The following is a 26467-nucleotide window of genomic DNA, read 5'->3' as shown; positions in this document are numbered from 1 at the left end:
CCTTGGTGATGGCTGAGGTTGTTTTGGGTGGACTTTACTAAGGTTTGACTGGGTTGTCTTTGTTTTTATCTCATGACGTTGGCGGTGAGAGCCTCTCTCCTGAGCCTGTAGGTCGCTCTGCCGTTTTCTTGTTCCCTGTGCTTCCGCTGTTGGTTTCTCTGCAGGAATCTTTGAGCTGTTTGCAACTTTGCAAGGGTTAATACAGTTAAAAGTAGGTAACATCTGTAAGTCCATGTAACCTGGCACAAGTAAACTGTAGTATGTGGGGGCAAGGGCTTGAGTTGGGAGCAGCCCCTCCTCCTGTGAGCAACGCAGGCAGACCTGGGGAGGGTGCCAGTGTCTCTCCATGTCACTCTGTGAAATGTCAGTAAGCCTTAATTTCTTGGCTTTTTTAGAGTAAAATGTATTAAGAGAAGTTTTAGTATTTTTTTCCTGGCACCTGACTGGATCCCCAAGTGACCCCTAAGTGGGCTTGGGCTGTCCTCTCTTCCTCGAATTCACTGTTTGAAGATTCTCAAGGGTCCAGGGAAGTATGGCTTGAACATGACAAGGGGCTGCTTACATGGAGCCCCAGTCCTGCAACGTGCCTGGACCACTTCAGGATCTACCCACAGAATAAACACTGTGTAAAATATCCAGGGGGATTAAATCCTATTCTTTCGTACATTCTTCCCCAAATTCAAGTAGCAGTGTCCCCAAAATCATGGATACAACTTTTATGATACATTTTCCTAAATTACCTGAAGAAAGTGTCCACGGGCTGTTTAAATTAAACTTGCGTATTACCAGGGATTTGGGAAATCCTGTTTCAGGTATTTCTGGGTGAAATTGTTACTTGCCCTATTTTTTTTTTTTTTTTTTTTTTTGTGCCGAGTCACACGGCTTGCGGGATCTTAGTTCCCAGACCAGGGATTGAACCCTTGGTGGTGAAAGTGCCGAGTCCTAACCACTGGACCACCAGGGAGTTCCCAGTTGCCCTATTTAAGAGTGATGATTTATTAGTCTAAAAGTCTCAGCGTTTTAGATAATGATTAGAGGCTTAATTTCCACACGACTTTCATAGGAGTATCTTAACATGAATTAGATTTTGTAAATGGGAGCTCTTTTTGTTTGCTTAACATTTGTTATGTTTGTTATCTTAAATAACATTAGGGTTTTTGCCTAAATTTGAGCCTTCTCCACAATTATTGCCATTTAAAAAATAAAAGTAATGAATGGATATAGTTAGAGTTGAGAAAACTCTAAAATGAAAAATAAAAGCCTCTCCTTCATGTAAAGGCATTAATCACATGAATGGTTTTTTGATTTCCCTCCAAGAAGAATTTTTTGTATAAATACTAGCATTTTTTAAAAAATAAAACTTTTTTGCATTATGGTAAGTGCATATAACAAAATTTACCATTTTAAGTGTACAGTTCAGTAGCATTAAGTGCATTCACACTGTCATGCAACCATCACCACCATCCATCTCCAGAACGTTTTCAAACTGGAAGTCCGGCCCCATTAAAAACAACGCCCCCCCCAGCCCCCATCCTTGGTACCCTCCATCCTACTTTTTTTAAATTATTATTTAATTATTAGCACCTTTAATTATTTATTTATTTATTTTTTGGCTGTGTTGGGTCTTCATTTCTGTGCGAGGGCTTCCTCTAGTTGCGGCAAGCGGGGGCCACTCTTCATCGCAGCGCGCGGGCCTCTCACTATCGCGGCCACTCTTGTTGCGGAGCATGGGCTCCAGACGCACAGGCTCAGTAGTTGTGGCTCACGGGCCTAGTTGCTCCGCAGCATGTGGCATCCTCCCAGACCAGGGCTCGAACCCGTGTCCCCTGCATTGGCAGGCAGATTCTCAACCACTGCGCCACCAGCAAAGCCCCCATCCTACTTTTTGTCTCGGTGACCCTTGCTGCTCCAGGTACTTCATGTAAGTGGAATTACACAGTGTTTGTCCTTTTAGGACTGGCTTACTTCACTTAGCATAATGTCCTCAAGGTTTCTCTTTGTTGTAGCAGGTGTCAGAATTCCTTTTCTTTTTAAGGCTGAGTAATATTCCACTTTATTTATAGACCACATTCTTTATCCATTCGTCTGTCAATGGTCGCTCAGATTGCTTCTACATTTTGGTTCTTGTGAATAATACTATAAATGTGAGTGTACGAGTATCTCTTTGAGACTCTGCTTTCCCTTCTTTTGGGTAAATACCTGGAAGAGGAATTACTGGATTATATGGGAATTCTATTTTTAATTTTTTGAGGAACTACCATACTCTTTTCCACAGTGGCTGCACCATTTGACATTCCCACGAACAGTGTACAGGGGTTCCAGTTTCTCAACATCTTTACCAACATGGGCCCTTTTCGTTTGTAGATACTAGGATTTTTTGTGTGTACGTGGTAAACAGGCTGCATGCTGTTTCCTTTTTTAATTTGAGATAGGTCTAAGTAACTGGGTGATTGGAGGTGTTCAGGGGGAGAATAATGGATTGGTGTGAATTTTGTGTTAGGCGCTGGGTCTGTTTAGGAAGGTCGTGCACTACATACACGACTGCAATATCTTGTAGAACTAAAGATGTGCTTGCCCTTGGACCCAGAAATGTATCTTGTAGGTATATGCCTTAGAGAAACTGACATGCGCACAAGGACCATTCACCACAGCATTTGTGATAGCAGGAAAAGGGGGAAGGTTGACATGCAGGAGCAGGGGGGCCGTGTGGATGAACTGTGGTCTGGAGCAGGGATTAAAGAGCGGTTTGTTACAGTTGATAGAAAGTGAGCTTAAACATGAAGCTGCAGTGTCCTGGTAAGTGAGTGCCACGTGTGGAATACAGTGAATGCATGAATGGGAACAGTGGTGACCTGGTTGGGGAGAAGGATGAAGCACGTGGGGAACAGGGTTGTGAGAGGTTGAGAGGGAGTTCAACTATCACACCAGTACTTGACTTAAAAATCACCTAAAATGGGGTGTAGTCTTTGCTCTTCTCTGTGTATTTAAGATCATAATTGTAAGTAGAGGTAGAAGCATAACGCTATCTTGCCTAATTCCTGGGGGACAAATAGTTTATCCAGAGCACGGGGACTGGCCGCAGCCTGGGGGCCCCATCACAGCATGGGGGCTCTGTGTGGCCCACTGCCGGTCTTTATGGACCCGTCCCTACCGTGTAGGTGTCGCCTGGGGCCGCTTGGGGCGCCAGAGCTGCAGAGTCGGGCCATTAGGCTGGGGGAGCACGTGCCCGGGGTCTCCCCAGAGCTGGCCGAGCCCCTGTGTCTCCTGGAAACCAGAGCAGAGGTTCCTATGCTGAAGAGCACATGAAGGGGGTGTCGGGAAGCCCAAAATGTTCTAGCCTGTTGACCATGTGATGCAGTTTGGAAGTCAGAGAAAACATTATTCTAAACGGTGCTTGAAAACTCAGACTCCTTGGGCTGGGTTGCAGCCGAGCCCACAACTGTGGAGAGACCGGGTCCCGGGTGCTGCAGGCAGCGCCGGGGCTTGGGCCGGGCTGTCAGGCTCCTGCTGTCTCTGCTGGGCGGGAGGCCATGTTGTCAGGTCTCCTGGGAGCTCTTGCCTTACCACGACCGCCTGTCCATGCCCGCAGGTCACCAGGGAAGCTTCTGCATGCTGTGTGTCATGCAGAACCACATCATCCAGGCCTTCGCCAACAGTGGCAACGCCATCAAGCCCGTGTCCTTCATCCGAGACCTCAGAAGTAAGAGCGGCTTCCTTCTCGGGGTGGGGGGGCAGGAGGGAGGGCTCGGGAGGCTGCACGCACAGAGTGTAGCAGACTAAGCGAGCCCTGGGGCTGGATGTGGGGCGGTCCACGCCAGGTGGTGGTGATCCCCACCCCGAAGATCAGGCGGGTTTGGCCAGGCCGGGAGCTGTGTGTCATGGGCCTGGAGGTGGGGAGCAGGTAAGGAAGGGCTGCGGGGCCTTTTCTCAACGTCAGAGAAACCAGTGTCCATGTGCTGTGACAGTCAGATATCTCCCTTAGCAGAAAAGATGGGCTCATTGGTTTTTGAAGCCCGTGTAAGTTGTATTGCGATGACATGGTGATAATCTGCCATGGTCTGTATTGGCTCCTGGAAAACCAGCTTTAGTTCATCAGTGGATCTCATATCCTTAATGCTTGGTGTTCATTCGTGCTTTCTGTTAAGTGTAGAGGGTTTAAGCCCTTACGTCTCACTGAGAAGATAACTGCCATGAGGGTGGTACCTGGGATGTAGAAAGCCAGGCAGGCTCCTTTTCCTCGCTTGGGTTTAGTCCTGGGTCCGCTAGGAGTTGGTGATGAGACCGACAGGAGTGGGACATTTGGAGAGCAGGCAGGAGCTCTTCCCTTCCGGCCTGATGCTTCTTCCTTTCCTCCTTAGAGATCGCCCGGCATTTCCGCTTCGGGAACCAAGAGGACGCACACGAGTTTCTGCGGTACACCATTGATGCCATGCAGAAGGCCTGCTTGAGCGGCTGTGCCAAGTACGTGCTCCTCCCCCCGCCCCAGGCTGCCTCTGTGGACCTTAGCCCCGTGGCCCTGAGCTGAAGCTCCAGCAAGGGGTCGCACTCTGCTTCCCGGGAAAGGGCTCCTCCTGCTGCAGGGCAGGTGGTGGCCATCTCTGTCCCAGCAACTCATGGAGGGAAATGCCTTCTTTTTTTTTAATGTTTACTTATTTATTTTTGGCTGTGTTGGGTCTTCGTTGCTGTGCGCGGGCTTTTCTCTAGTTGCGTCAAGTGGGGGCTACTCTTCGTTGTGGTGCACGGGCTTCTCATTGTGGTGGCTCCTCTTTGTTGTGGAGCATGGGCTCTAGGCACGCGGGCTTCAGTAGTTGTGGCCCGCGGGCTCAGTAGTTGTGGCTCGCAGGCTTAGTTGCTCTGCGGCATGTGGGATCTTCCTGGACCAGGGCTCGAACCCATGTCCCCTGCATTGGCAGGCGGATTCTTAACCACTGCGCCACCAGGGAAGTCCTGGGAAATGCTTTAATAGATCTCTTCGAGAATCTTATGCTACTGACAGGGACTTTTGCCATCTTTTAAAAATCACCTCATTATTTTGGTACTGAGGATGGGGATGGTAGGAATTATAATGTCTTTATGGAAGAACTTGAAAGGCTGCAGGAAAACTTGAGGGTAAGGAGATTATGATTTTTGAGGTTTTGCTCTGCCCAAATTTGAGAGCATAGACAAATGCACATGACGGATTGATGGTTGGTTGCTTAGTCTTCCCTTTTGTAAAACAGCTACTGTCAACAGTGTTTTTGTATCATTCCTGGGTTTTTGGGTTCAGAGAGAAGAAAGGAGGCAGGAAATGCTGCCTAGGCCTGGAATAGAACTGAGTCCTGGACTCTGGAAACACAACTCAGGAGTCATATCTGGAACATCCTTTGGCAAAGTTAGTTGAGTTGTAGCCACGAGGATGGGAAACCTCTGTTTCAGCGGGTGAAACTCTGATGTAATTAAACCTGACCCGTAGCCCGGTAAAGTGGTCTGTCTTTGGTGACCCCACACTGGTCGGGAAGTGACTCTCCCCTCGGGAACACACGCTGGCATTGCTTTTGCTTGGGTTAAAGGCCCTTTTTTCCCCTTAACGCCTGGGAATGTTTCTCGTGTTCTGCTTTATGTATTTGATGGTACGGTGCCCTTTCGGGTGCCAGGTTGTTGGTGTTCTCATGTCTCAGCTGCCCCCTCCCCGCGGCCGCCCCGCACACCCCCCCACCCCCGCTTCCTGTGCCCCTCACTCCATCTCCTTTGAGTCCCTCCTCCACGTGCCCCTCGAAGTTCAGTCTTTGTTTCTTTCCTGAGTTCAGTGAACTTTCCCTCCTTTTGGTCGTTTTATCTTAGTTTTAAGGCTTGTTCACGGTGGTCTTCCGTCTCCCCACATGCTTGTTTGGGGTCTTCATTTCAGCCTGGAGTTTGTGTCGCTGTCTTCTCCTGCTTCATGTTGCTTCCGGGGGGCTGATTCTCATCAGGTAGGGTGTCAAGTCTCCACCATTTTCTACTGGAACCACCTTTGCTTCCGTATCACGAGGATTTGGCGATTCGCTTGGCTCTTGCTTCGGGCGCCCCCTTCTGGCCACATAGCGAAGCACACGCTGGAGTGGGCAGCTTTTCCTCTCGGGGCGGAAGGGGCGTGTGGCCTCAGTATTTTTATGTTTCTCGTTCAGGACCCTGGTTTTCCCCTTTGTTCTCCTGCCCTGCACCCCCTGCTCCCCAAGGAGCCTGCCTGCCTCCTCCTGCCGAGTCGCTGCCTTGGGGGCTGCCTCCCAGCCACATCCTGTTGCCAGGACACTTGGGAGCCTCACCTTATAGGAGGTGCTGCACAGGCCTCAGGTCCCCTCGTCCCTTCTCCTTTCCCTCCCTTCCTCTGGGACGCTCAGTGGCAGCGTCTGGGATAGCTTTTTGATCTGGCTTTATTTTCCTACTTCTGGGTGATTGAATGTCTGCGCTGTCCTTGCTTCCGGCTGAACCGAGGGTGGGTCCTATGTGGTCCTCTGGGCTCCTGTCCTGACGGGCTTCCGGTGACCTGGGGGGTGACCTGGAGTTCAGCAGCTGCATCACACCCAGAGGCTTTCAGTCTGCTCTGAGGTTATGTCCTTGCTAGTTTTGGGACCTAAAATGTCCCTTCTTTGATGAGTGGTGGTGACAGTATAGATGGTGGCAGCTGATTTTTCTTTTCCTAACTTGCAGAATAAAAATCTGCTGACCCTGTGTTTGTCCCCCACGTGTTTTGGAGCTATACTCAGTGCGTCTGGGCAGCGCGGCCATGAATAGTCGTGTGGCCTGAGCAGGAGGCTGAGACCAGGGCGCCTGGCTCGCTCTGCCGGTGGTGGGAGGTGGCCACCTGCGGAGGGAGGTGCGGGGTTAGCAGCACTCAGGCCGCCCCCCACCCCCGCCCAGGAGGCAGAAGCATCTGCAGGAGGTGGTGGGCAGGAGAGTGGGGCCTGGGTGGACACGGGGAAGCTCTTCCCGGCAGGGAGTGGGCCTTGCCACGTAGTGCTTTTGTGGCCAAAAAGACCAAAAAGACCAAAAGGTCAGCTGTGATTGTGTCCCGGAGGTCTCGGGGACTCAGGACAGTTGCAGAGGAGTGGGTCAGATTCGGTGGGTTGCAAGCGAAGCCAGGAGCAGAGGCTAGATGTAAGGTATTGTTTCCAGAATCTTCGTTACATGAGTTGCTGTGGGTGCAGGCGCTGCGCTAGGTGCTCTCTGGAGCTCTGCTTCGCGGCTCTGGGGCTGGGGGTTTGAATGTAGGTCTGCCGGACCCTAAAGCCCACGCCCGTGCCCACTGCTGTCCTGCTGAGAGGGTTCAGAGGGGGAGTTTGTCCCCGCTCCCTCTGCGCTCCCTTCCCCAGAGATGAGCGTGTGCGGTGCCCACGAGGGACGGCGGGGCTGCGCTGGAGCGGGGAGGGGTGGGCCGGGGGTGGGGTGACGTACAGGTCCATCTGGTCTCTTGCTCCCTGTGCCGTGGGAGGTGAGGCTGCCTGCTGAGAGGGCAGCTGAGGCGGCTGCTGTGGGGAGCAGGCCGCGCGGGTCAGCGCGTGGGGAGGCCTCCGGGCGGAGCTGCCGCTGACCAGGTGGGACCTTTCCCATCCTCGCACTGAGTGGGTAACGGCACAGGGGCTGGTGGGGCTGCCGGCCTGCTTCTTGGCCCCTGTCCTCCCCCTGAAGGTCATGGCCTTTCTGCAGGTTGGATCGTCAGACGCAGGCTACGACTTTGGTCCATCAGATTTTTGGAGGCTATCTCCGATCGCGAGGTAAGTGGAGAAACGTTCTCTGCCCCTTCTTGTTGGGGATTAGAGTATTAACCAGAAATGCTTGGTATTGGCACCCAGGGTGACCCTCCAGGCCCAGGAGGCCTACAGCCTGGTTTGTGCACCGCAGCCCTGCCGGCTGCCTTGCTGGGGGCCCCGTTCCTGGGGGGGGGGGGCTTGGAGCAAAGCATCAGGAGCCTGTGGATGCGGGTGGTGTTCCTTTTCCTCAGACGCCATAGCTGCTCAGATGTGGCCACTGCCCTTGGGGTGGGAGTGAGCACCCCTGGGGCAGCTGGCCAGGCTGGGAAGGCACCTCGGGGTTTGCCCTCCTCTCCTCCTGAGCACTTCCCATCCCAAGATTTCAGGGGGCTGGTGAGCTGGTGGTCTGCCTCCAGTTCTCAGACTTGGAAACGGGGGTGGTGCCCTGGAGGCCCTGCACCCACCCCACTGCGCCCCTTGTTCTCTCGCAGTGAAGTGCTCCGTGTGCAAGAGCGTCTCAGACACCTACGATCCCTACTTGGATGTGGCGCTGGAGATTCGGGTATAGACCCTGTCATGCTGTTTCGTTTGCATTAGGACAGGGAGGCCAGAGGGCAAAGAACCCAAAGAACAAAAACCTATGAGAGCATGTGATCCAGATAGATCAGGAAAGAAATACTTGGAGTCCTACATTTTCGTGTATTTCTTCCTAGCCATTTCCCTCTGCGTGTTCTATTTTTTTCAAAAAGAAGGGGGAAAATAATGCAGTTTTGTGCCCCGAGGCATGAGTAGCGGCCACACTGAGTGCAGGGCTTGAGCAGGGAGGTCTGTCCGGTGTGCTGCGGGCAGCTTTCACACAGAGGCTGCGCATTTCGGAGCGGCCTTCCTTTCTCCCCGCTCTGACTCTGCAGGAGGTGAGCTCACCTCAGCCTGAGGTCTGGACCGGACCCTCTGAGGCCTTGATAAACCCCCGGGGCTGTGATCCTCGTCAACAGAGGAGGGGTGACAGCCTGGCTCCCTGTTCCTTTGCCGCGTTCTGACTCCCAGAAGGTGGCAGCTAGCAGGCCAATTCTTACGCAAGTGACATGTTGTGATTTGCTGCGTCAGCCTGAAAAAAGACCTTACATTTGGCATTTCTGGAGAGTCAGCCTTTTTCTTCCGCTCTTTGTTCTATTCCCTGTTTTTGTCCTTCTCAGCAAGCTGCAAATATCGTGCGTGCCCTGGAACTTTTTGTGAAACCAGATGTCCTGAGTGGAGAGAACGCCTATATGTGTGCGAAGTAAGTTTCGTTTTGCTCGTGGCAAAAAGATCAAGCCGGCCAGAAAGAAAATATGTCACCTAACCTGACACGGCTGCCGTCCCCCTCCCTCCCTCTCGCCCTCAGAGGTGACCACTGTCCACATTTCTTTTTTTTGGCCGCGCCCCACGGCTTGCGGGATCTTAGTTACTCGACCAGGGATTGAACCCAGGCCATGGCAGTGAAAGCGCCGAGTCCTAACACTGGACCAGGGAACTCCCAACCACTGTCCACATTCTTGAGTGGCGCAGATGTGTCTTAAAACTGAAAACCTCTAAACAACACAGGTGGAGGGATAGCCGTGGTTGTCATAGCTGCTGTTTATTATGCGGCACTTACTCCGTGCTGGTCCCTGTTCTGAGGGCCTCGCGTGCACTCACTCGTGAGGCACGGACTGTTATTACCCCCATTTCACAGGAGGAGAAAACTGAGGCACAAAAGTGGAGTGACTGGACATGGCCGTCTGCTCCGGAGGCCGTCCTGCCTCCTCGAAAAGCCGTGTTCTGTGGCTTCCGTTCTTGACTTGAGTTGTCCTCGGCATTTTTCCATTTCAGCAGTTGTGACTGACCTCGTCCTCTTTAGGGTTGTGCAGTCTCAGTGTGTGGGTGTGTTACTTTATATCCAGGTCATTTAAAAGCTGTAATCACTAATGAAAATTTTTCTCACTATGCTTTTCAGGGGGATGATTCTGTGCCTAAACCCGCTTTTTATCCCTCTCAATTCACCTCCTTTAGCTCTAGAAGCTGTTCACTTTTGCCCCTGTCTTCTCCCCCTTCATTTCCTTGTCTTCTGGCTTTGCTTTCGGTGATTTCCTGCCTGCCTGTTTATCTCTTGGCCACATCTGCTCGAATTTGCTTTTCCTGTGTTAGCCCAAAGTTGCTTTTCCACGCATCTTCTTTAGTCTCCTCGTTGGGAAAGTATTTTGTTTTTGCTTTAGAATCTCCACCTTTTCTCTAGTCCTGGTTGCCCTGCCGTAGCTTTCCTTTCCTTAAGTGGTGTTGATTGGTTTTTAGGGGTGCAGAGGGCACAGTCTCATTTAAGAAGACCCCTTATTTAAAGTGCAGTTCCTGATGTTCTGATACTAACCTAGTGTGAGGACAGCAGTCCTCAGAGCACGAGCTGATAGCTCTTCCTCTTCCCTTCCTCGCAGATGCAAGAAGAAGGTTCCAGCCAGCAAACGGTTCACCATCCACAGGACGTCCAACGTCCTGACACTCTCACTGAAGCGCTTTGCCAACTTCAGTGGGGGGAAGATCACCAAGGTGAGCACTCACAGTGCCCAGGCTGCTTGGTCAGCACTTTCTGAAAGATTCCAGGTTCTACTCCAGGTTGAGTGGATTCAAATCCCTGGAAGACAGGGCCCAGGAGTCCACATTTTTGCACCATCCCTAAATGATCATTATGCAGTCAAGTTCAAGAACATTTTTTTTTCCTAGCATCTTCCTGTGCTTGGGGTGTTGCTGCTATAGAAGGTCTGGGTGGCCCAAGAATCAGTGTGGTGAACACTGCGCCCTGCAGCTCTCTTCTCCCATGTCCTGTTTGTCTCTTAAGCAGGTGCAGCTGCATGCTGTGCCTTTTTGTGGAGTGTAATAATTTACTTTTTTGCACAGTGGTGTTTTAATAGAAGATGCCTTGTCTCATAAGGGCCTGGAGATGTGTTCTCGGTTGGTAGAGCCTAGCTGTGTGGTTTGGGGCAAGGCACTTGTCTGAGCTTTCAGTCTCCTCCCTGGCAGTGGTAGTGGTTAGGTCAGCATTTCCCAAACTGGTGTTCTGCAGAACGGTAGTATGGTACCCTGAAAAAAAGTGTTCCGTGTTCTGTGTTCAGCTGAGTTTGGGAAATGCCAAGCCGAAGTTAAAATAGTTCTTTTTAATTATAGACCTTCTCAGAGCCTTTATTAAGCTGTGTTGTATTTTGAATCTCCAAGGGGAATTTACTATGAGGAACTTTCTAAACTCAGTTACTGAGGGAGTCACTCATTCCTCCGTTCTAACACTTGGGCTTACATTGCACCATGCCATGCGAGGCACTGGGAAATCAGTGGGAGATAATCAGTGCTGAATGAGGTCGTGTTGCTTCTGCCCTGAGGAGCTCACGTTCCGCCATAAAATCTCCTGGAACTAGTTTTCCATTAGGACACAGTTTGAGAAACATTGGTCTGTTTGATTTCGGCCCCATGTCTAGCACGATTGGACTGGGGCTCCTGAGCCTATTGGGTGTGTTGGCTTTTGAGATTTTGAAATTGTCAATAGACAGGAAAAGATATGTCGGTGAATATCATGACATTCTGTTGATCCAGACAAACAGGTACCAACTGTATGAAGCCGAAGAACAGGCAGGAGTAACCACTGGCCGTGGGACTCGGAACAGTGGGTGCTTGACATGGGGGCACTTACTGGACAGAAAGGGGTTTTCTGGGTCCGTGTCTGTCTCTTGAGTGGAGTGTAGGTTACCATCAGTGTACACTGGTCAGAACTCACCAAACTGTGCTCCTATTTTCACTCTGTGTAAACCGTACTTCATTTTTTTTTTTTTTTTTTGGCCACACTGTGCGGCATGGGGGATCTTAGTTCCCAGACCAGGGATTGAACCCGTGCCCCCTGCAGTGGAAGTGCAGAGTGTTATCCACTGGACTGCCAGGGAAGTCGCTGTACTTCATTTTTTTAAAAGTCTGTATGTGCACAGGCAGAAATGCAAGTATGTTATATCTGTATCGTTCAAAGATCATGTTTGATAATATTTTCTTATGAAAAATTGTTGACTTCTAAAATAAATTATGGCATGACCTTCATCCTGAGCCACTCCATTAAAATTTTAACCTGCTGTTTCAGTTGGCCATGTGGAGTCAGCACCTGTTTTCCTGAATCCCTGACTCCCCCTGCAGTGTTCCTGCATGGTGGCAGGGAGGAGAATGAACAACTCTTCTCCTTTCACACGTGGGACCCAGGTAGTGAGAGAACTAATTTGGATGCACAGCCAAGACAGGGGACCATAAACCACTTGTCAGGACAATAAAGAGTTTCTCATAGAAACTCCCATAGAAAGATTGCAGTTTTCTGCTTTCTTTTTTAATCACTGACTAAGGGAGGCCCCCGCCTCAGCCTTGCTGTGTGCCCATTGCCCCACATTGTTAAAGACCAGCTGATGGAGAGGGCAAGGTGACCCTTACTCCCAATGATGAATTGTAATTGTCTTTTCCTTGGGTTTTCAAACAGGATGTGGGATATCCAGAATTCCTGAACATCCGTCCGTATATGTCCCAGAGTAATGGTGAGCCTGTCATGTACGGGCTGTATGCTGTCCTGGTCCATTCGGGCTATAGCTGCCACGCCGGGCACTATTACTGCTACGTGAAGGTCAGTGGCTCCTGTGTTCACGTCAGGCTGTCTTAGGTGGTGGTACGCGTGCTACCTCCGGGGGGCAGGTTTGTGGTGCCTGTTTGCACAAGTCCAGATGTGATCTCTGCAGAACGTTTATTCTGTGGAAAGTGCCCGTGTTTTGTGGTTGGTCCAGGTCCTGTTGTTGTTTCTTCGTGGAGTGCAAAGACGTGTTTTAAACCTGTCCCACTAGGATCTGTCCCACCCTTGGCCTTGCGATGAGACACTGGAGGGGGGCTGCTGCCAGTGCCCTGCCCTTAGACCCCTGGAGAAGACTCGGAAGGCCAGATATTGGTGGGAGAGGCTGTGCTGAGCAGACCTGCCAAAATAGCCTTCCACAAGGAAAGCTCGCGTCTTTCGGGGTGTCAGGAAGGAAGGGAGACTTCAGCACACTTGGGGGCACGTTCAGAGTTAGAGAGATACTTGACATTTTATGAAATCATTGCTAGTTAGTTCATCAGCACTGGGATACATGTGGCAGCTAAAAGGTTTTTTCCTTCCCTTGTTAAAAGTAAGGATCGCGGAAGTGTTGATCGTTGTGTTTTGTTTCGTCCACACCCTGCGCTGCTCAGGCAAGCAATGGACAGTGGTACCAGATGAACGACTCCTTTGTCCACTCCAGCAACATCAAGGTGGTTCTGAACCAGCAGGCCTACGTCCTCTTCTACCTGCGGTAACCGGCTCCCCACCCCCACCCCCCAGAGCGCTCGCCTTCACTCTGCTCTCGCCCCGACCGGCCTCCCTGGCCTTTCTCTGCGCGAAAGTGAGTGGAATTCTGCAGGAGGGAAGCTCTTGGAGCAGCTCTCTTCCTGCCAGTCAGGTGTAGTGGAGAGCGGCCGCTGGGAAGGACACTTAGATCACGTCCACTTGGCTGTTGAGTCAAAGCCAGAGCCTGTGGGAAGGTCAGAGCAGGAGTCCATCTGCCCCACAGTGAGGTGACTTTGAATGTAAATTGGAAGGTTGTCTATTACATTATTGCCCCAAATTAGATGCGTTCCATCTGGCTATCGGCTGGCGTACAGACCTTCCTTTGTGGGGAAAGTGATCACGGTGGGCAGTGAGGTAGGTTGTCAGAGGGTAGAGGCTTAGTTGTCAGAGGGTGTAGGCCTTTGGAAGGTGCCTTTTCTTGGGACTGATTGTCACCGACCTGGAGGATGAGGATGTGGAGGGGGAGGTGTTTTGCTGCTCCAGGATGGCTTTCTGATAAACTGAGAATCTAATCTCGGAAGAACTGAGTAATTTGCTCTCTGCTTACATTGAGCAGAATCTGAGGCTGCGTAGTAAGTTCTCATGGTTTAAGGGCAAAGTCAGCTTCAGAGAAGCACGTTGGGACAGTCATGGTTCCCTCTGGCTGTTTTTCTGCCTTTGCTGCCCTTTTTTATTTATCCGTGCGGCGTGGCCTGCGGGATCTCAGTCCCCAGACCAGGGACTGAACCCGGGCCACCGCAGTGAAAGCCCGGAATCCTAACCACTGGGCCACCAGGGAGCTCCCTGCCTGCTCTTTTTTTTTTGGAATGGAATTGTAACCTTGACTTCTGTATTCTGATTCCGTCTCACACTCAGTTTCGGTAAAGCCTCTGCAGCTTTAGTAAGACACTCCCTGACTTTGTTCTATTCCTTTGACAGGATTCCAGGCTCTAAGAAGAGTCCTGAGGGCTCCATCTGCAGGACAGCGTCCTCCCTTCCCGGCCACTCCAGGGTGGTTCCAGACCACGCCAGGAAGAATATCAGCAATGGGACCACATCCCCATCAGTGACTGGAAAGGTACTTGTTTAAGAGGATCGATGTAATCATTGCCGTTCTTCGTGCCTGTGCCTCTCAGGGGATCGTGGAGCCCCCAGACCTCTTCATGCTGGGGAGCTCGGCCCAATGGAAGGAGAGTGCAGACAGCAGTCCTGCTGTATTCCACGTTCTTTCTGAAGTGGGTCACGGAGCCAACAATGGTGAGGAGGAAGAGGGGACAAGTGATGAGAAAACCTGACTCAGCAAATCAAGACTTAGAGCTCCCAGTGTGTCCCCGCCTTAGAGCAGCTGCTATGCAGAAGTGCAGTGACAGGTTCCCCGAGCAAACCTCTGGCCTTAAGCATCTGGGAAAAAAATATTTTATCCCCACATTTTAATACTAAAAATGTGAGTAGTTTGTACCAGTGTTAATTCTCTGATTTTGATAATTATATTCCAGTTATGCTAAGAGAACGTCCTTTGTTTTTAGGAATATTCGTGGGTGTATATGGAGGTAAAAGGACGTCGTGTCTAAAATTTAACTCCTATAGTTAGGAAAATATATATGTACATACATACACACATATATATACAGAAGGGGAGAGAGCAAGAAAACTAATGTGGTGAAGTGTTAACAATTAAGGAATACCCTTGAAGTTATTTTTGTATGTATTTGAAATTTTGTACTAAAAAAAGTAAAGAACTCAGTTTTATTAACAAGATAATAGCAGTTTCCTTATAACATAATTCATAATTCAAAAATAGAACGGCCCTCTCTTTTGACTATTTCTGTGATCCTTTCCCTTCAGTCTGAAGATCAAATCCAAACGCAGGCTGCCAGGGCCTTCACATGTCTACAGGGGTTTTAGTCATTTACGCAAATCTGTTTCCTTTCCAACATTAAAGAAAATAGAAGCTGAAATAGAAGTATTGGAGTTGACATAGCAATGACAAGCCATGACCTGGTTGCAAAGGTGATGGTCACTGTGGCCAGAGCAGGAAAGCCGGAAGCCTCGGGTGCTGCCCAGAGGAACAGCGACGGGCATGGGGGTGCCTGAGGGCGAGCCCGGCCCCCACCCCCCCACCCCCTGGTCAGGCCACCGCAAGGCCTCTTCGCTGACCCTGCGTGTTTTCATCATGAAAATAACTTTCGAAATACACTGCAGCTGCACAAAAGTTATTTTACTCTAAGTAACATTGTATAAGTTCCATGTACTTAAATGCTCAACAAGTGAACAGGTTTTGCAGCGCAGTGGGAAGATGTATTCCTTTTAGGAAGAATGCTAATAAAGAAATAATGATCTAAGTGACTTAAAATCACTCTGTTACCTGTGCAGAGGATATGGATGTTTAAGTGATTCAAAATAGTATCAAATTAGCAAGTATTTTGGGAAAAAATTGTGGCCGGCAAGAGTACAGTAAATGCAGTGTGGCAGTATGCATCCTAATTTATGAAAATATTAACAGCCTAGTAATTCCATTTCTAAAAAATTAGCATGGAGTACTAAGTACAGAAGAAGATTCAGTCTTTTGACCATTCCTTCAGCACATAGTCTCTAAGACCCTGACCTGGTTGGGGGTGGAGGTGGCGTGTCATGGTAAACAGCACCGACGCAGGCCTCGGGGAGCATTTCGGTGAGTGAGTGGCGTAGACCCAGTTGTAATGGTGCTGTGGAGAAGGATGGGGCACTTAGCACCTTAGTGGTATGTCAAGGAGACCTGGAGCCAGTCTAGTTGATAAACTCTTCATGCAATGAGATGGTCGCTAGTCAAACATTAAAGACCTTTGTTGATGGGCCAGAGTATGAAGGTGATAATGGCATATGGTGAAACTGAGATGCTCCTGTGCACCTGTGTCAGAAGAAAAGACCAAAGGGAGAAGACACCAGCCTATTAATGGAGGGTTATGTTTAGGTGATGGAACTTGGTAAATGTTTTCCCTTTATACTTTTTAGTATTTCTCAAATCTTGATGAAAATGTATTGCTTTCATAGTAAAGTTAATTATAAAGAGGCACACCCATACGTGCACAACTCAAAAGATGCTGAAAAGAATAGCAGTATCTGTATCGTGTGTCCGTATAAATAATTTGTCTAGAGTTGCTCCTCAGAGCCCCTGCCTGCTGCCTCCCTGTGGGGGCCCAGCCAGCTGGCTATGCTCCCTCCGGCTTTGACCGCCTCCTCTGCTTTGCTCCCCTTTAGAGACCAGACCCTGTGACAATGAAGAAGCCTCAGACCCCTGAAGAGCTCGGGGTGCCCGTTGCCAGGAATGGCTCTGTGTCGGGCCTGAAGTCTCAGAATGGATACACTCCTCCCAAGCCACCCCTGGGGTCCCCTTCCCCCAAACTCTGCAAAACGCCTACCCACGCGCCAACCGTTCTGGATGAGCCTGGAAAGAAAGTCAAGAAACCAGCTCCCCTGCAGCACTTCTCCCCACCGCTCAAAACCTCCCCGGGGACCCCCGGCACTGGCGAGCCAGGCGGCAGCAGGTGTGAGGGCTGCAGGCCCAGCTCCTGGGACGGCAGGGCCACCCTCTCTACCTCACCTCGGCCCCCGGCCGCCAGGACCGCCAACGGGCTCGGGCCCAAGGTGGGTGATGAGGGCCCCGCCGCCGAGAGGAGGGGCTCCAGCCCTGAGCACCCTGCTGGCGGTGGCCCCTCCAGGCGCCCCCAGGCCCCCCAGAGTGGAGCCGCCCCTCTTAGCGATTCTCAGGGAACCCACTCTGCCGGCCCCGCCAAGGTGCTGCCGGCCCGAGAGGACGCCGAGCTGGTGAAGGCCAAGTGCCCCGACCTGAGCAGCACCGCCCCCGAGGCTGCCAACGCCATGTCTCCTCCGCCGGCCAAAAAGCTGGCCCTTTCTGCCAGGAAGGTGGGTGTGTGGGAGGGTGTCAGGCTTGAGGAGCGGATTCGATTTTAGTTTGGGAGGTGGGACGGCAGCACAGGGGCATTTGGCCGCCTGAGGAGCCGAGACGTTGGGCTTCCCTAGGTGGCGGAGGGCTGTCCAGGCTTGGGCAGGTTGTGGCATCTCTGTCATTGGGTGAGGCCGGTGGCCAATGGAGGGTCAGGGCCACACAGCCATCCTCTGTCTCCATCTGTGGACAGATGTCCTAAGGGAGCTTTGGGGAATGGTCCCCGGCAGGGAGCTCTGAGCACGGGGACGCACGGGACACGGGCTGGCTGGCACCTCTGTGTGCACCTCGAAGCTCCGTGATATAATTGTCGTACTGAGATTTTTGTTTAAACTTCCTTCGTTTTTTCCTTTTTGTTTCTAACCAAAAACACTTCTGATTCTTCTTCTACCATTCTCTCACCCCTCACGCCCCCTTTTTTGTTCTTCTGTCCTCTCATCCTTCTTTCTGGGCTCTTTTATTTTTTATTTTATTTTTATTTTATTTTTACTTTTTCTCTTCACTCACGGCAACCTTTTTTAGAGCACCAAGTTTTTATTTATGTCAATAACTGCAGGCCAGCACCCTGCGGAGGGCAACCGGCAATGACCTCCGTCCACCTCCCCTCTCTCCATCCTCCGACCTCACCTCCCCCCGGAAACCCACTCACCCCGTCGTCGCCTCCACCTGGCCTGTCAGTACAATCCGGTAAGCAGGGCGGCCGCTCCTCCCCCGTGGGGACAGCACACAGGTCTGCCCGGTGTCTCCTCTGTCCTCCTGCCGAAGGGGCTTCGGCAGGGCAGAGGCGGCTTGGTCTCTCAGGCCCTGGCTTTTTTACTCTGTCTTCATCTTCCATCGTCTGCCACGTGCTCGTGGTGATGGGTGTGCTGTGAGCTGATCTGCCTATGGCCCCCCAGCCCCGTGACGGGACCCTGAAGTGGAAGAGAGGGGGGGCGTTTGAACAGACCCCGCGTGAGCTCAGGGTCCTGTGCGCTGGTTGTGTCTCCCAGCCGCGCTCCCTGGCTTATCTCGGGTGGGGTGGGGTCTGTCACCCTGGCCCTGAGGGCCTCCCGAGTGGGCTCAGGTGCCCCCCGTGCGCTGCGGAGGCTGCTGCAGGAGGCGAGGTTCTTTGGGAGCTTTTCAGGCTCCTGCGGAGATGCCCCTCCGGAGGTTTGGGCTGTCGCCTCCTGGCCCGCTCCGTACAGGGATGCTCGTGTTCCTTTGTGAGTCCAGGGCCAAAGGGCCAGAATTACCGATAAACGGCTTGTTTGAGGGCTGAGGGGCTATCAAGGCCTTTGGCAGCTGGGGAGGGAGGGAGGAAGGAAGGAAGGAAGATGGGGCGAGGCCATGGAGTGGTTTGGGCGGACTTGGCGTTGCCGCGGCGCCGACGTGCCCTCCCTGCCTTCCTCGTTCGGGGCCCCGCTGTTCCCTTCGTCCAGCCCCCCTCCCGCTCTCAGTCCTGGCACGGGGATTTTGCACGTGCTAGATCCTTAAATGTCCGAGACATTTATTGGGTATTTTTTCTTTGTTTCTTTGACATATCACTTTTTTTTTAATTCCAGAAAACGCAGAGTAGTAGTGCAGTTTGTATGTTGCCATCAGAGTTTGTTCTAGTTTAGACGATGTTGAGATAGTCCTGTTTAATTAACAACCCTTGGAGACGGGTATTATGTCACTCATTCACAGATGAGAAAATTGTGGCCCAGAGTGGAAAGTTGACCTTTCCAAGGTCGCATAGCTGGCAGGAGGAGATCCCAGAGTCTCACTTGATTTGCTCTAAATCCTGCCCTTTACTTGTCGTGCTGTATCATCTGACTGGAAAGTCATTTCCCTGATTTTCCTGAACCCCAAGTTTCAGAGGAAAATCCTCAAAGGGTAATAGTGGAAGATGCGTAGGCTTATAGCCGCCTTTTTTACAAGACTCACCGCCTGTGCTCAGACACCTGATACTTGCGGAGGCTGGACATTTATTGCTTAGTGGAGGTTTCCTCCCAACACATTTGTATTGAGAATCTGAAACATTAGGGTTTGCAAAAGTACTTTGAACTGCTTGGTGACAAGAAACTAAGAGATATGTAACGATTTTTATTAACTTTGATCTTAAGATTTGAATTTGTTAGCGTGTATTTTCTAACGTTCGCTGAAATGTACATATATCTGAGATTTACAGGCGAAAGTCTTATAAAATCCTGACCTGAGAGGGAAAGGGCTGAGGGAGGGCAGGCAGGGAGAGCTCAGCCTGTCCTCACTACCTGACTGTCCCTACAGGGCTGTGTCACCTGCTCCCAGACCATCCAGCCATCTGAAGCCCCCCCTTGGCCCCCATGCCCTGTCACTGTCCAGTAGCCCCCCGCCTCTCCGGACATCAGACCCACAGAGCCACTCGCCCGCCTCTGCGCCCCTGCCTCAGGTCAACGGGGGCTTCCGGTCCCCCTCACACCAGCTGCCAGAGGCCAGCGAGCCCCCCCAGGGTCTCTGTAAGAAGAGGAAGAAGACCCGCGTGGGAGAGACCCAGGGCCAGGGCTCAGAGACCTGCACGGCTGTGGCGGCCCCTCCAGGGCCTCCTAGGAAGAGGAGGAGGAGGAAGAGGAAGCACACGGGGGACACGGACGCCTCCCCTCTGCAGGCGGGGCGCACAGCAGGGCCGCCCTGGAGCCCTGCGCACAGGAAGGAGGGTCGGGCGGAGCCGTCGGTGGGCAGACCGGAGGAAGAGGGCGGACAGCAGCCGGGGAACGGCTGGCCCGTGGGATGCGGGAGCGACGGCCACCGCGTGAGCCGCAGGAAGAGGAGGAGGAAGGGAGCTGAGGGCCTTGGCGGAGAAGACTGCCTCCGCCAGGACCCACCTTGGCATGGGTGAGAGCAAGGAGCCCTGCACCGCCGCTCACACACAGTCCACTCCCAGTGGGTGCTGTCTGGAAATACAGGCGCTGCCCGGCCCTCTGGGACGTGACTGTATTGTCAGGTGTCCCAGGCGGGTGGTGAGTAGAAACAGCATTCTGGACCTGGCCAGCCCCGTAGGTGCTGGGAGGTCACGTGACCCGGGCCGGGCTGCATTGGGGTCCTGTCGTCCACTTTGTAGGACTTGCCTCGGATTAAAAACGCACTTGTGTGCTTTTCTGGACTGTGGCCGTGGGCAGGTCCTGGTCAGGTTCAGGTGGAGTCTCCTGGGGCTCTTCTGCGGGGCTGAGGCACATGCACCAAAGTTCACGGGGTATCTGGGCCTCAGTTTGCTAGGAGCTGACTGTCAACTCTGACTTCCTAGGAGCTTCTCTTCTTCAGATGTCGTCCAGCCAGAGACCATTGCAGCATCACCAAGGAAAAAGAAAAAGAAAAAAAGGAAGCAGGAGTCACAGCAGGAAGTAGAAGAGAATGAGCCTGAGGGCCAGAGGGGCTCTGTAGTCCCTGGGAGCAGGCCAGGGACAGCTGTGAATGGCCAGGCTCCCGGAGGCCCCACAGGTGTGCACTGGGCCGGGAGGGGACGCCAGGGGAGCAGGGGGTGGGAGCCAGCCTGCCCTGTGCGTCTAGAGGCAGGTGCGGTACATTGGGAGGGGCCCGCTGGAAGACCTCTTACCTCTGCCCTCGTGCCAGCTGTCTGCCCACTTGGGCCTCCTCACCTGGCAGATTGTTCAGCCCGAACTACCCCGTAGGAAAAGATGGGGTACATGTAAACTTTACACGTTCTGTGAGCGCAGGGTTTCTTCTGGTTCAGGGCTGTTCCCGTCTAAACCTTCCCACTGGAATTACTCCTGGGCCGCCCAGCCTGGCGTTTTTCTTTGCCAGTTGAACTTGCAGCATTGGGTTCAGAAGCTCACCTCCCTCTGCCTCTCTTTGTAGCCGGCCTTCCTGAAGATCGTGTGGCCTTTTGCTGTTGGGGTTCTGTGTGCTTTGGCCGTGCCGAGGCTGAGGCCTCCACCAAGCGCCTCGTTCATGTTTCGTTTTCTCTTTTCCTTAGTGGGCTGGCTCGTTTCACCAGGCTCTCCTGGTGGAATGTGTCTGTTAAATGAGGGGAGAGAAGGTCCTCAGCACTTCAGGAAGGGGCCCCCAGGTGGTGGATCGTCTGGGGTCTGCTGTTTGTGCTTTGGGGGCACACTGGTTCCCGGGGATGGGTTTGTAGTTTTTCAAACTCCGGAGAAACGAATTCATGAATAAACACGGAATTCCATTAATTACACGGCAAAAGCACTAACTGCTAGGCAGTGAGGAATGGCCACTTCAGGCAGCCCGTGTGTCATTGGAGAAAAGGCTGCAGAGACCGGCTGTCGTCAGACGGGGTCACTTCGTGAGCACGTCAGCCAAGCGGGAGGTGCTGCCAGGCCCCAAGGCTCTCTGCCCAGCGCAGAGCAGGAAGTGCGCGGCGGGCAGGTGCTGGGGCTGCAGGGATGCCCAGCGCCCCGTGGGTTTGCTCATGGTCCCAAAATGGGGGCGGGCATTTGTGACCCTAAAGAGGCCAGAGCCTGGGTTGCAGGTGGCTCCGCGTGACCACCGGGCCCGAGCTGTGCTGAGGAGCGGCTGGAGAGGGCGTGCGGGGGACAGGCTGGGGGCAGACAGTGGACGCTGTCCTGCTCAGAGCACTGAGCCTGAAGGGCACCAGGTCATTGCCAAATTGGCGGACCAGAGAGATGAGGTCAGGCTTGTGTTTAGGGAGGTGAGTCTATTCTGACAGTTGTGGGAGGTTAGGGGGACTGGGCAGAGGCCAGGAGCAGCTCAGACGTCATTTCTAGAGCCCTGATGAGGGGCGGTCAGTGCTGTCTGTGCAGATGTCCTTGCTGGCCAGGCTCCCTGGGGGCAGGGAGGTGGGAGCTGCCCTGCTGCTGCGGTGGCGGTGGTGGTGGCGGCGGCACCTTGTCCCTCCAGTTCGCGCTGCTCCGGGTTTCTGCCCCTTCCCTGCAGGCGAGGAGCCTCCAGTGGGAGCTCCCCTCCCTTGCTGCTTCAGACCGAGGGCTCACTGCTGCCTGTAGGTTTTTTGCTTTGTTTTCGGTGTTCAGGTTTTCATCTTTTGCAGAGTTGATTTGGACCAATAATCTCTTCTCTTGAGAAAGAATAATCGTTAACTCCCTTGTCACAGGCAGGCAGGCAGGCAGGAAGAGCTTGCTTTTACACATTCTTTAAAGAATTTGTCATTAGTAAGTTCTGCAATTCTGTTGTAAGTAAAAGGTGTGCGAGCGTTTCCTCGGTGGTTTATTTTTAATGTATGTAAATGTTATTCTGATTGCAGGGCTGGGACAGGCTCCTCTTGTATCCTGGGACAGAGAGAGAGAATCCGATGTGGTCCAGGAATTGCTCAAATATTCATCTGATAAAGCTTACGGGAGAAGAGGTACTGGTTTTGAGACTTGACTTCTGTCTTCTGCAGTTGGCTTATGAGGAGGTAGGGAGGCCTGAAACAGACCTCCTGTGTTGAGCCTTGTGCCTAGGAATTGCTTGGCTCCGAAGACGGGAAGAGGAATGTACATGTCTGTTGTACCCTCTCTGACCCTGCTGCCATTGCATGCAGATCAAGAACCCTGCAGGCGGGTTTTGTCTGCGGTGGGGATCCAGAGCAGCTTCCCCCTGGGCTCTGGGAGCCGGGGAGAGGGCAGGGTGGGCACGTTTGGGCAGGGCAGGGCAGCCAGCGAGAGCGTTAGAATCCCAGAGTCGGGGTAGGCAACAGACCGAAAAACTCATCCAGCACTCATGCTGTAAGTTTTTATTTAGAACGTTATTTTTCTAATTCGGACTCTGAGAAAGAACGCAAGATCTTTGTTTCTCAGATGAGGGCATGGGCTTAAAAAGAACTAAATATTTGGGGTTAACAGTGTTTGCTTTTAAGTGATGGGATCACTGACTGGCCTACACACCGGAGACCACTCTGTTCCTCCCCTTTTCCTTCTCTGTGTATCCATTTTCACCAAAAGGTGGCACTCAAAACTTTTTGAATAATTAGGAGTAGACCAGCCTAGTTTGTAAACTTCACCCTTGAAGTAAATCCACAGGGCAGCTGGGGACCCACACAGGTCGCAATGCCAGTGTCTGTCTTGCAGTTTTGACGTGGGACGGCGAGGTGTCAGCTGTCAGTCAGGACGCCATTCAGGACAGCAGGCTGGCCTGCATGGCCACAGTCATTGACGACTGGGACGAAGAGTTCGACCGAGGGAAGGTATGATGTGTGGTGGCGCCTGGCGGGGGCGGAGCGCCGCGGAGTAGCTCAGCTCGGGGGGCGCTGGGGAGGACTTGGACTTTCAGGGCTGTTTGAAGGGGCAGCAGCCTTGCAGAGTGGCCGAGGGCGAGACTGGAGCCATGCTGCCCGGGTTCAGGAAGCCTCTGTCCTCCAGTTGCTCCTGCTCCTCCATCAGCGAAGTGGGGGTCATGGGGACACCTTCCGTGGGTCACGTGGAGAGTAAATCTGTTCGTTTAGGTCGCACGTTGAGACTCGTGCTGGCACGTAGTAAGCACTTGGAAAGGAGCCACCGGGACCCGGGGGAGCCCTGTTTGGGAATTGTGACACAGTGATTCTTGACATAGGAAAAGAAATTGAAAAAATTCAAGAGAGAGAAGAAAAGAAACTTCAACGCCTTCCAGAAACTTCAGAGTAGACGGAACTTTTGGTCTGTGACTCATCCAGCTAAGGCTTCCAGTCTCAGCTATCGCCGCTGAATTTGCAGCTGTCAAGATGGGTCAGTTTGTGCGTGTGTGTGTGTGCGCAGTCGTGCATGGGCTGTGGTGTGTACGGCGTGGAGTGTGGTGTGCACACACCGGTCACTCGCAGATTGAGGACCAGGCTGTTTCCAGGCTCCATCTCGTGTCAGTGTCGTTGCCTGTGTGGGACACGCTCTCCAGGGCTGGTGGTGGGACTCCTAGGGTCTCGTTTCTCTCCCTCAAGAATGATGTTCTTTGCCTCACAGCCTCCAGAGACGCGGTCCCTTCCCGGGGACCGTCTATCTGGACTGAAGAGCCACTTGCTGAGGACTTGCTGGCTCTGTCGGCTCCAGGCCTGCCATGGGGGACGGCCCGCAGAGGCCCCGGGCTTCTGTGGATCAGGACCTCTGGTGACACAACATGCACTGTGACGGACACGGGGACTCTTAGAGCAGGGGGCAGCACAGCAACTGGGACCCAGGATGGGCCTGAGCGCCCTGTGCTGCTGGCCGGCGGCATCTGGCCTGGGTCTGCGGGGGACAGCGGGGAGGACGGCGGCTGCGCCTTCCCAGTGTGACCTCGAGCTCCAGAGATGACGGCGTGCAGCCAGTTGCCCTTCTCGACGGGCCCTCCGTCCCCCACTCCTGGCGGCTGGCGCTGCCAACTCATCCTGCGCCTCCCGCTTCCTCAGGTGGGGGCTCTGTATGCCTTACCTGTCCAGCCTCAGAGAGTCGGCGGCGCCCCGGGCCGGCCCCACGCCGCTGCCTCTCCCTTTTGTGGAATTGCGGGGCGGGCAGCCCTGCCAGTGCATCTCTCTCTTGCAAGAAACTCTAGATCCTCTCTGGAGAGCAGGTGGCTGTAGTGGGGCAGGTTGGGGGCCGAAAAGGTGTGCCGACACATCTGCTTCTCAGGCTGCTACTTGTTCCGAGGTGGCTTTGCTGGACCCTCCCTTGCAGCTGCAGTAACCCGGGGGTCCTTACTGAGGTGGTGGTCTTGGGGTAGATTCTCCGTTTATTTTACTACTTGATATAAAACATTTATTTTTCACCAGGCCTGTGGCTTCCATCAGCAATATGTTTCCTCTCCCTAATATGCAAATACTGGCTTCGTTTGCTCAATTTTGTGAGTGCTTTTTGAATTTAGATGATTGTATTACTCGAGAAGATCACAATCACTTTTTTATCTTGTTCAAGCTGTGCCTGCGAACTTATAATTTAATAAATATGGGAAATCCTCAGTGAGGTGGTACTGTCCAGAAAAAGGATGCATGTCCCAGTGGTAGAAGGTATGGAAGTAAATCTGAAGATTATCCCTCAGCGCATGTCCACGCTTCCTCTCCTCTTGGTATCACTTCGTGTGGGCGTGGACCAATGCCTGGTCCTGTCCTTCGAGTGGTCTCCTCGGCCTGAGGCCCGATGCACTTGTCTGGCCCCCACTTTCTTCCTCACGGAGCCTTGCCCTTTGCTCTGCGGCTTGTTCTGGGGCCTGGGGGATCCTGGTGGTATCGAAAAAGCGTTACATTTTTTATACGGGGAGCTATGTTAATTTTTTCATGTGGGTCGTTCTTTATGTTTTTTTCTTCCTGTTTTTGTATTTCTCTTTAAACAGTTGGGGAGAGTAATACCAGTGGCCTGCGCTGGGGCTGCTCTGGTCCCAGCAGATGGGAACCGGGCTCTGCCTGGACTGGCCCAGGAGCCTTTTGGTCTTTTTCAGAGGACTGATTCCTGCATGTCAACCACACCTTGCTCAAAGCTGAGGGGCCCACCCCAGTGCCCTGTGGCTCTGTCATTTGTCATCTCAGGAGGGAAGGCAGGTGCCTCCGTGGGCAGGGTTTTTTTCTCTCTTGAGATGTTGACATCCATTCCTGCGTGAACTATTTCCCCGACCATATTTTTATCATGTTCTGTAGCTGAAAAAAGAAAAATTCAGTTGTTTGCTAGCACAGAATTGATCTCCTTTCTCTCTCTCCCTCTTCTCCAAACAAGTCTCTTCCTTTCTCCATTATATAATTATAAAGCCTTTTCCTGAGGAAAACGTACCCGTTTTCTCCTGGGCAGGGGTGAGCACTGGCCTGACCCTGCAGCATTTAAGTATCGCTGTTAAGTAGACAAGTCCTCCCATCCCACGGAGAATCATCGGCCAAACTGGGAGGGAAAGGATAGGCCCAGAAATCGAGTCCAGATCCTAGGTGTACGTGTATAAAGAACTAAAGCTTCTATAGTGGCGGTCTTAGACTTTGTTGACTTAGAACATGGGTCTAATTTAACTTCGTGTTTGGGGAGTCACCCCTCCCAGTGGTCCTCGGCCCTCTCACTCCCTGACCCTTGGCTGGGGCCCTGCTCACACCTCGGCCCCGTGTGCGCGTCGAGCCCACGGCACGTGACCTGCACCTCCGCTCCAGGGGCTGAGGGGCCCCAGATGTTGCCAAGATCTTGGTGCAATAAAACAACGAGTTTTTGTGAGTCCTGCCTGTGTCTTTGTGTTTTTTTTCCCTTTGACTTTTAAAAGGTTCACCCTGACCCCAGTCTGCTGTCCCAGTTCGCATGTGAGGTTGGCCTCAGGCACTTTCTGGTCACCTGTCTGTGAGTGGGAGCCAGGTGCCTTTAGCAGTCTGTGCAGCAAAGCTTAGAACAGGTCTTTGTTAAGCATAAAGGGGGAATAAAGAGGTTTATTGGAATGTCTTAATACATACATTTATTTGAATTTAAGAAGGAAGAAATCCTTTGAAGTGACTCCCTGAGCTTTGAGGGTGATTTTCAATGAGCACCAGATTGATACTTGGAAACAGTATCATTCCACTGAGGTTTGTTTGAAAATTTTTTGAACCAAATGGTTGGATTTCTGCAGGGAAAGATGAGGGAGAAA

At 52.3% G+C, this 26467-nt stretch overlaps 1 protein-coding gene across 4 annotated transcripts in view; it reads left to right on the top strand.

Moving 5' to 3' along the window:
* The window catches only part of USP36 (ubiquitin specific peptidase 36), a 35807-nt gene extending 9743 nt beyond the window's left edge, over positions 1-26064 (top strand). For 2 of the 4 annotated variants that reach the window (XM_059906915.1, XM_059906916.1), the window contains exons 5-21: positions 3590-3700; positions 4359-4461; positions 7663-7730; positions 8198-8268; positions 8903-8985; positions 10154-10265; positions 12217-12357; positions 12951-13051; positions 14005-14143; positions 16303-16968; positions 17565-17695; positions 19256-19840; positions 20250-20443; positions 22203-22304; positions 23008-23123; positions 23489-23640; positions 23869-26064. In XM_059906915.1, the coding sequence (XP_059762898.1) occupies positions 3590-3700; positions 4359-4461; positions 7663-7730; positions 8198-8268; positions 8903-8985; positions 10154-10265; positions 12217-12357; positions 12951-13051; positions 14005-14143; positions 16303-16968; positions 17565-17695; positions 19256-19840; positions 20250-20443; positions 22203-22304; positions 23008-23123; positions 23489-23620 (2855 nt within the window). In that variant the 3' untranslated portion in view covers positions 23621-23640; positions 23869-26064. The remainder of the gene's footprint in view (positions 1-3589; positions 3701-4358; positions 4462-7662; positions 7731-8197; positions 8269-8902; positions 8986-10153; positions 10266-12216; positions 12358-12950; positions 13052-14004; positions 14144-16302; positions 16969-17564; positions 17696-19255; positions 19841-20249; positions 20444-22202; positions 22305-23007; positions 23124-23488; positions 23641-23868) is intronic. The other 2 variants (XM_059906917.1, XM_059906918.1) reach the window with 2 other exon arrangements.
* Positions 26065-26467: the final 403 nt, after the last annotated feature.

This window comes from Balaenoptera ricei, chromosome 20 (genome assembly GCF_028023285.1).
Source record: "Balaenoptera ricei isolate mBalRic1 chromosome 20, mBalRic1.hap2, whole genome shotgun sequence".
Lineage (NCBI taxonomy): Eukaryota > Metazoa > Chordata > Mammalia > Artiodactyla > Balaenopteridae > Balaenoptera > Balaenoptera ricei.
The sequence above is the reverse complement of the archived record's forward strand: the minus strand, read 5'-3'. Positions and strand labels throughout refer to the sequence as shown.